Source organism: Dermacentor albipictus, chromosome 1, assembly GCF_038994185.2.
Source record: "Dermacentor albipictus isolate Rhodes 1998 colony chromosome 1, USDA_Dalb.pri_finalv2, whole genome shotgun sequence".
Lineage (NCBI taxonomy): Eukaryota > Metazoa > Arthropoda > Arachnida > Ixodida > Ixodidae > Dermacentor > Dermacentor albipictus.
Window position 1 is genome coordinate 24,182,259 of NC_091821.1, and position 10,243 is coordinate 24,192,501.

The 10,243-nt window shown below is 47.6% G+C and overlaps 1 protein-coding gene across 8 annotated transcripts in view; it reads right to left on the reverse strand.

The window, feature by feature from the left end:
- sv (paired box protein shaven) overlaps positions 1 to 10,243 on the reverse strand; it is a 243,189-nt gene that overhangs the window by 135,587 nt on the left and 97,359 nt on the right. For 7 of the 8 annotated variants that reach the window (XM_070539681.1, XM_070539697.1, XM_070539684.1 and 4 more), the window contains one exon: positions 1,475 to 1,507. The exons of the other annotated variant lie outside the window; for it this stretch is intronic. In XM_070539681.1, the coding sequence (XP_070395782.1) occupies positions 1,475 to 1,507 (33 nt within the window). The remainder of the gene's footprint in view (positions 1 to 1,474; positions 1,508 to 10,243) is intronic. 8 annotated transcript variants of the gene reach the window in all.

The following is a 10,243-nucleotide window of genomic DNA, read 5'->3' on the forward strand; positions in this document are numbered from 1 at the left end:
TTAGATATTCGCTAAAAAAGTGTTTTTCAGTAACTGGTACTTACTCGCGACCGCTAGAGGCGCTCGTTGTTCATCTCTATTAGAGTTACTGTATATGCTACCTTTGGTAGCCATGTACAGTAACTCTAATCTACATACTTTTTTAGCAGGTGCAACCAAACATGTGAGGCGGACAGATAACTTTTCGAAACCTTTTCTATATATGTGCCGACGCGCCTGTAAGCGGGCTCTGCTCACACGCACTAATGCCGCAATGGCTTTCATCTTCGACAAAACAGACAAGGAGCAAATGTGTTCACGAATGATTGCTAAAGTCGAAGATATAAAGAGCAGTAAAGAGAAAACAAGGACGTCGTGAGCGCGTCTAAGACTGTGAATTCACAACGTTGACCTTAACGAATGCTTCGTTGCGATGGTTGCATGATGGGTTTCTTGTGAATAAGCCATCGCGGCGGGTTTAGCTTTGACCGCTGTGCCTCTTGGTCTGCGTGTTACAGTTTAAATCGCTTTTAACAGAACTTGTTCTTCGGCTGGTGGGTGCAAGCTGCAATACCCACTACGTTAACACCACGGACCTATCGTCCTGTCACGTTTCTTGTGTGCGTCGTATGAACGCCGCGCTTATTGCTTTAAACACATCGTGAGTGCCTCTTCAAATGATACATTATTTATTTATTTATTTATTTATTTATTTATTTATTTATTTATTTATTTATTTATTTATTTATTTATCAATCAATGCTGTTGGCCGAAGGCCGTTACAGGGTGGTTGCAAGACAAACGAAACAAGATAGCAGTGCTGCCGCAGTCTAGAGCAGACCAAATGAGGCATATATACAAGAAAAGGCACAATAGAAAGCAAGAATCAAAAGACAAATTACATCAGGCTGGCATCAAATGTACGACAGCCGCTGGATTCAACATGTGTATTACAACCAGGAACATAAGTTTTTAATCGGACAAATTACATTATTAAAGTAGTAGCTATGTTCTTCTAGCCGAGGTAAAAAATTTCGTTAGTGTGGCTTCCAATTTATTTACAGTGTCTACTGTTAGTAACTATATAGACATCAGCTTCGAATAATGCAAGAAAAATATTTAAATCGCAGAAACTTGACAACAGAAAAAGAAGTTTATGCTTCACCGAAAACCGTAAGATCAAGGAACTAATGCAGCTAGTAACGAGTACACACCTTTATAACATGGCAGCGGTGTACTGTTATCCCACAAACAGTCAGATTGTTGTGTACATTGGAAATACTAAATCACGAAGCCGTGTACGTAAATGCGATTAACATTTATTTGTGGACATGAAGGGACATTATACCGTCTTCTCGAAATGATGACGTGTTCCTTTGTACATTCGCACAAAGGAACACGTCATGTGGCGTTGATGTCGGGTGATCATTTTGCATCGATTTCTGCAACCGAAAGGGTCCCATGCAGCAAATGAAGAGGTGTATACAAAACTTACTCTGGTTAGACGACGTGGCCCGGGTGTTTGGATCTAGAAGGGGGGGAAAGAAAATGGGAAACAGCTTGGTGTGAGCTGCAGAAAGGTAACGCGAAAGAAAATAAAAAGAAGCAGGCAAGAAAAAAAAAGAAATATATATATATATATATATATATATATATATATATATATATATATATATATATATATATATATATATATATATATATATATATATATATATATATATATATATATTGTTACCGCCTACTCGATACCGTCGAACTGTCGCTTTGACGATTGGACACTTATTGTTAAACATTTTATTAACAATGCCATTGGCGTAAAAGTCGGGGGAACAAATTACATTATTATAGCTTCGGGAAAGAAAAAGGTGACACAAGTACGACGCTTTGGGTTTATGGATACATATGCACTACCGCACTACACTATCGCATATGCACTACAGATTTCCGAACTGGCGCAATGAATTCCAAGGCATTTCCACCGAGCGTTCCTTCCACTGACTTTCCGCGTTTCGCTTCCCGCGGTAAGCAAATGACCGGGAGCAAGATAGTGTTCGCGGCACCGGAGGTCGAGCGTCCACTTATCAGCGAGTAGACCTTTCCTCCGCCTAATAGCCTGGGACAAGAAGCGCGTTAACCGTTTTTTTTTTTTTTCGTGGGAAAAGTAGCACAAGAATCCTGTCGAAAGCGTACAGACCATACGTGATACCCCTCCAGAACCTTAACTCACTAGCCCGACTTCTATGCTCTGTTATGTAATATCCAGGGAGGCACCATCGAAGAGACAAGGAAAGCCGCTTTCTTCGCAGATGACATAATCCGTAAACATTTGAGCGCGAATATCCAGTACCATCAATGGACGACGTTCAACGGTGTATACGCCGTCAGGTAGTGGCAGATGACAGACACCGCTTCATCAGTAGCATTTGGGTGCGTCCAATGTTACAGCGGTACATGGTGTTGTTTATTGGATTCCTCCGGTAGATCCTACCTGTTATATCCAACAGCTGTAAAGCTAATTTGCGTACGATTCAGAGAATTGAGGCCAAAGCTCTTAGGAGATGCCTTGGAATACCATGCAGTGCGTCAATGGCTGAAACCATTGCGATTGCTCAAGACTATTCAATCACGACGTACATCGCCCTCGATACAATGCATGCGCAGGTCAGGTGCATTGACCGAACCCCCCACCACCACTTCGCCGGAATTACAGTGAAAAGACCCCGCACGTCATATAGTGTCAGCGCATATATCGTGCCTCGCTTACATCGGGGTGCGCACCTGCGGCCAGGCCGGTGTCCCCTCCATGTTGTTTGTGCCATTCTGAAGTACACATCGAAATTCCAGGACCTCACGAAAAGTCAGAGCTAGGACCGTCTGCACTAAAACAACTGAGCTTGCTCCTGTTGTACGAGAAACACAGTAGCCTTGTACACATCTATACCGGTGGTTCGACCACATCGACCAGTTCTGGTGATGCTGCGTTTATACCGACAAGATGAGTAACATCGCGATTCAAGACGTCACGCGTCACGACGTCTACGGCTGCAGAACTCACGACTCTGCGCAGTGCACTACAATTTTTTGACACAGAGAGTACTGGTACATGGGCCGTGTTTTCCGACTCGAGACCGGCTTTACACAGCATGCAGTCAGTACTCCGACGCAGGGCTCACGAACAACTAACGCACGAAATTGCCAAACTTCACCACGAAGTGAAACAAAAAGGCCACGAAATTATTTTCCAACGGCTACCTGGCCATTGCGGGATCAGTGGAAAAGATCACGCAGGATCCAGGCAGGATCCTTTCCCCACCCCTGCCTCCAGAACAGAATATACCCAGAAAAATACGAGAACACATGTCCTCACTGCAATGCAGTAGGCACCCTCCGGCATGTCATAGGAGAGTGCAATTTCACCAAAGAACACCATTCACCTATACCCACAACTAACCCCCTACTATCCCCACCCTCACGAACGACGGGAGATCCTGCTATCCAGCCCCGCCCTGGAAGACCAGCTCTGACTGATCCACAGGAGCCAGGCGGCCCTGAAAGCATATTGAGCCCGTGAAGAGGGAGCCACCCCATCAGGCGCTTAACCCGTTGCATTTAATTACGGATCAACAAAGTTGTATCTCTCTCTCGAACTTCACCAAGAAGTGAAATAAAAAGGCCACGAAATTATTTTCCAGTGCAAATGATCAAGCTGAAAAAGCTGCCCGAGAGTAACATCAAGAAGAACACAGCGTTCGCATTCCTCTTTCCAGGGCAGTTGCTGCAAGGCAGCTTCGTCACTTGGCACGCAAGCTCTCTTTAACAGAGTTGAACACCGCAAATATAAAGCACACCAGGTTGCACGAACTGATCCCTTCGCTCTAGCTCCATCCTCCGCACGGGTTTCACCCACTTGAGGCATTGCTTCTATACTGGCTTTGGTTGAAAGTGGCTTTCACGAAGGCGTACACTACTTTGAGTGGAAGGACCGACAGTGCTGGGTGCGACGTCTGCGGTGTTGAAGAGAACATCGAACATCTATTCTGCCACTGTCATCGATTCCCGTCGGAAAGACAAACAGTATCTACCGCATTGCGACGCCTGGACGATCGGCCGTTGTCTGTGCAGGTGCTACTTGAATACCGTCCCCATCGCTCGTCCGCCCACAAAGCGGTGAAGGCACTTTCGTCTTTCTTGAGGGCGATTGGTCTATGTGAACGCCTTTGACATGGTGAGGCCCTCCGCGTGTGTGTGCGTGCTCACCGCGTCTCCGCCCCCCCCCCCCCCCCCAGATACTCTCTCTATCTCATCTTTCTATTCCGCTTTCCCATCCCCCAGAGTAGGGTAGCCAACCAGACGCATTTCTGGTTAACATCCCTGCTTTCTCTCTTCCTCCTCCTTCTCCTCCTTGGCGAACGTTGGCCTGTCCTTCCCTATGGGAGTAATCTAAGATTTAGCGCCTAATGCTGAATCGTATACGGAGTACCCTTGCCTTATTTTCTTACTTTTATCCTTTTTCCCTCTTTTTTTTTCCCCAGCGTAATTTTGTTTGTCGTACGCTGTTTAGTCGTCGGTTAGCATTTGGTGTCACACGCAAGCACGTTTAATTTAGCACAATTCAATTCAATTAGTTGAATGTCGTATTTATTATTCATTTGCTTCAGCCCAACGTCAACGTTCAGAGGACGTACCACTAGGTGTTTCTTCAACATTTATGAAATTGTAAGAAAGATTTAGAAAGAAATAGCATTATTTTATGCTTTAAGAAGCCCGCACTAGAACCCTGCACTCGTATTTGCATAAATTTACACAGTATCTTATACACTACTGCCTTCATCGAACTAAACGGACGCAAAAAGCATAAAAGTGAACCTGAGCGATCAGGACGGCCCTGAACGCCATTTCTCAATCATTTAACGGTGAACGTAGTTAAATACTACAACACCCTGCACCAACAAAGGTTCCGTTACTTCGCGCCGCACTGCCGCAGTTCGCCCTCCTGCTGCCATCTGTCGTGGCTCGCGTGAACTACTGCTCCGGTGCGCTTTGCCTTTTTGCTGCTTCGGCGGCCAGCTCTTTTGGCGGCAATTTCAATGTCCCCTTCGTGCGCAACGTCAATTTCTATTCCTTTGCTGCTGAGTATAGCTGAGCAAAGAACTTTTTACCACGACGCCTACATGAGTAATGCCGATATGCGTGCTCTTTACTTTCATTTTTTGTTTACGTTTATTTCGTAGGCTACTGCCAGAGGTGTTTCCGACGTCCCGGTTCCCGGTACCCCTAATTTCACCAGAGGGACGCCTCGTGCTAACGCACTAACGCTCATCATGCGAGGAATCACCCTGACAGGTCTTGGCTCCCACAAACAGGATACACGAGGGTCATTATTAAGACGACGCTCCACTAATCACCAGTGCGGCGCGCAAATAGGCCTCCAGGCGAAAGCAAAATGAATAAAAGCAGAACGTATCAACGGGCAACGCAGTGCTGGTCCATCGCGGTAACCGCGCCGTACCACGGGACGGGCTTTAAAGAAAACAAAAAGTGGCGGGAAAGGATGGAGGGGCAGGGGGGGGGGGGGGTGACATAAGCAAGCGCGCCAGTGGACGCGGCCATTCGAGCTGAACAAAAGGAGCGCGGGCTCATTCGCCCGCTGCCAACGACACACTGTCTCCGTTCGGGTGGGAGCAAGGTCGGTCAAGTTCAAGGCCTGGCCGCCGCTTTCAAGGGAAGAAACGATGGCCGTCCCTCCGCAGGAGACAATCCCACGGTGGCGAAACAATGGGCCCTGTACCAGCTGGGCCTTTGCCGGCGATGAGCCGCGGGGGCTTTCGCTTTCAGCCGTTGGGGGGCGCCGCATGGCTTGACCCCCGGGAGCTGCGAGCCGGCCGACTACACCGCAGAACAAGGGGTCAAGTGAGGAAGGAATTAATGGGCGCGCACAGCCGAGAACGAGCAATTTAAAGAAAGGGAAAGAAGACAAATACGAAGCGGTCAAGAAGGCGGCATAACAACAAAAGGAGACACGGCAGTCTCGCCTTATACAGAGGAACGTCGGGACTAGCGGGTGGGGATCTTCTTAGGAACGCTAATTATTCCTATCTGAGACAATTCTCCAGTCCATCAAGCTCCCGGGTCAGAGGTCCGCTACCTTTCGCTTTGTTCTGGTTTGCTCCCTTCTCTCTCTCTCTCTCCTCTCTTTTTGTTCTTCCCACCTCAACTTCACTTTCTCCGCATTGAGTCAAGGGAGCTTTCGGAGAGAGAGCGCGACCGGCATTGTGATTCAAATGCTGGCCGTGCTGCACCGTCAGATCGCCGCCAGTCGCCTGATAACGAAAGCCCGCGTGGAGCGAATTATAAACTTCTCTGCTAGCTTAAGCACGCAGCTGCTGCGCGCACACACAAACACGAAAGGCAAACGAACACTAGACGCTATTTGATTTCGTATTCTAGTCTTGTTCCGTGAAGAATACCTGTCTGCCGTTGTAGCAACTTGCGGCATTTTGCCGCGCCGTGTTTTGTCCGTGGTGTCGTGCAGCACGTGTGGCGCTACTCCACCCGGCGTCTAGGCTGGGTATATATGTATACTGGGAGTAATATTTTACCAGCCGTATCGACGCGTCTCTCCTCGATGTGAGCGAATTTTATGTGTGTGCATCCGAAGGACTGGCTGCTGAGCTATTGAAGTACGTACTGTTTTCAGACAGGTAACGAAGCCGCTAACAGGCATGCCCGAGCTCTTCTATACCGGGCGTCTCCCCCTGATGACCTTGAAGGGTGCTGCGACCTAACTGCTTTAGCAGTGTATGCTGACAATCTCGCACCATAATGAACAGCCAGGAAGGAGTACCCAACACCACCTAAATCCCCCAATAAGTTAGAAGAGAACACTCTTAGGAGACTACAAACTAACACATACAAAACGCCAGCTAAGTTACACCAGTGGTACTTTACACTATACTCCCCGCAATGCCCACACTGTGGAGAGGTAGCTAACCTCTACCACATGGTGTGGGCTTGCAAATTTAATCCCATAGATGACCCCATTCCAAATCCCTCAGAAGAGCAGTGGGAGGCTTTTTTGCTCAGCGATAATCCTGACCGTCAGCAGTGGCTGGTGGGGAGGGCCAGCGCAGCAGCAATAACCAGTGGACTACCGAACTAGGCGGCCCACCCACGAGTTCTATGAATATTCTGCAAATAAAGATGTTTTCAATCAATCACACAGGTCCAAATTAACAGAAATGCTTACACGAATCCCGTTTCATGTGAAATTAGTATCAAAATACTGCGCAAAATATCTGATGCACTTGTGTGTATATTGATGTTGTGAACAGCCGATTTGCCCATTTCTCCCCTTTCTCCTTTCTTTTACGCGTAAATCACATGGTGTATATTCACTTCAACGCAATTAAATAAGAAATACTGATTATAAACTTTGTAAGAGAAAATGTAGCGGTCTCACAATGGTTAAGCCAATTTTATTACAGGCTCAACATCGAGAGGTAATGAATATACGTTTGAGGCTTCGCATTCGTGTATTTTATATATGTATAGAATAACTTCTTGGCATACGTCAGATTAACCGAGGACGAACGATCATGCTGTTTATTTACCTGTTAAGCACCACGCGTGATTTCAGCTCCAAGCACGGCATTCGAGTCCCAGCCCCAATTCCACCCACTCTTTCTTTGGCTACCATTGCTGGGAAAAGGTTCGGACGTCAGCTTTTCGTATTCCGTTCTATCGGAATACTGCCGCCCTGATCTCGGCTGTGGAACGACAAAGGGCACTATGCCACAACAGCGCGTAAGATAGTTACAAAAGTAAGATATAGAGAGAGTAAAAAAAAATTGAACAGGATATTTCAAAGTCGCATAGTCATAAAAGTGCTGAAAGAAAAAAGAAAGTGGGTGCGAATTCAAGGCGCGGAGCACACACGTTTCAGACACGTTTGAATGCACCGAGCTAAAGCCGCTGCACCAACTATTGACTGCGTTGCACAGTGACATTAAAACGTGTTTATTATCACTAGTATAATTATTTTGCATTGATTGTAATCATTTTTTCTTCACTGTCGGTGTGGGCACCTTCCATGGTAATCAGTCCGTTTAATATCTAACGGGACGGAAAATAAATTTCCGACGTCGTCATTTTGATTTTGGCGGTTTCGCGCGCCACTCCCGTTCGGCGCCGAGCCACCGCGCGCGCTTGGTGAGCACCCCACGCCGAGCAGCCATGAGGCGCCATCTCTGAACGCGGTGGCGTACTAGCGCACCGCTGCGCCCGGCGCGGTCACGGTCCACTTGCCTCTCGACGACGTTCGCGCAGAAACAAGGTAGTGGGAGTGGAAGAGCGGGAGACAAGACTGCGCGCGCGCGCGAGAATCGCGTCCAATGGTGAAATGGAATGACCGGCACGCAAAGAAAACAGTACGCGCGCGGGTAAACAGCAAAGACAAGCGTCGGTGTGCAACAACAAGCAAAAGTTCGGAGGCGGCACAAAAGAAAGACCCGAAGGTGGAGGAAGTTTGCGTGGACGAAGGAAGAGATGGAAGGGGGGGTTTCTCTAGAGGAGGGAGTGGGTATGCGCGTCGACGAGTTCGAGTACTACCGTGCGTGAACTGGCTTTCCTTTTATTGTGATCCCTGGTCGCGCTGTTGAATAGCGGCGGCGATTCTTTTGGTCGAGCGGGCGAGACAGAAAGGCGGACAGCAGAATGGAATAAAAGAAAGACGAGGCGATCGCGCCGGCCCGCCTGCGCAAGAATGAAATGCGGGGGACAGGACGCCGTGCGGTGGGAATGTCGCGCAATGATCACAATAGACTGAAAACTGTCACGCAGCGGCCGGGACGGCGCTGAAAAAAAAAAAAACGACCGGTTTGCTGTCTAAACACTATGATCAAATTGGAAATGACCCTGTTGAGAAGTCGGACCGCCTTGCTCGGGCTGCCGTCGCCGCTACGGTAAGCCGTGGCGCCGAGTCGACTCGCCGCCGTGGGGCCATTCTGCGAGGGTCACGTGGGCTGACAGATTTGTAGTGTCGGTGATATACACCACGACGTCACCTGGACCGCCGCACACATCTAAACACACAACACCCACTGCCTTCTGATGTTAGGACGCAGCAATAGTGTGACGTAGCAACATTCGGCCTGGATGATGAGGTAGAGGTGACAGAGATAGCGGTGACCCAATAAAGTTTGTGTTTGCTCGGTGGTTTAATGGGGGAGCTGCACAGGAGTTCCAAGATGGCGCTGAGGTTGTAACCGTGCTTTTATTTTTTTTTCCTTTGCATCACATGTAACGCGCAGCGAGAACTCTGGTATATGTTGCTGGAAAGTGAGCTTAGCAGTAATAATTTAACTTCAGCCTAAAGCACCTTGCGCAAGATGGAAGCGGTTCGCTGAAATCATCACGAAGCTCTAGTACCGAAATCTAAGGATATATTTCTGCGCAACAGATTGATTTTCGCGATTACTAGCACTGGAGACTAATTTTCGTGGTGAACGTTATTATGTTAAAGTCGCAAATTAAAGTTAAATGTTAAATTCGCAAATTTTCGACCTATGACGTGTAGAAATAAACGACCATTCTCTGTGCATTAGCTAAGACGCCAAGGCTGTTAACAACACGCCGAAGGCGGCGTTGCTGTAACCGAACATGGGGGGAGGGGGGGGGGGGCGGAAACTATACGAAAGGAATTATTTCCGGCTCATATTGGTCCTAGCCCTGTATATATATATATATATATATATATATATATATATATATATATATATATATATATATATATATATATATATATATCATTTTTCCCTTTATAACGGTAATTTCTAGTAGACGTTCTTAAGCAGTGCGAGGCTGTAGTGCTGGCTCATCCTAATAGATCGTGCTTTTGAGAGAGAGAGAGAGAGAGAGGGGGGGAGGGAGGGAGGGAGGGAGGGAGGGAGGGAGGGAGGGAGGGAGGGAGGGATAAATGAAAGCAGGGAGGTAAACCAAAACTGGAGCTCAGTGGGCTACCCTGCACCATGGGAAGGGGAAATGGTAGGAAAAGATTAAGAGAAGCTCGTGTGGCTAAATTTGTTTACTCGGAGCACGCACGTCTCGGGGTGAGCTCCTTCAGAGCGACATGAAAAGTTCGAGTACGCGGGCTCGGCTTTTGCTTTAATTTACCCCCATATACGCGCCCAAATTTTCCACTAACTGTGTAAAGTGAATTTTCTGAGGGACACGAGACATTTTTCCCAAAGTACTTCCAAGTCCT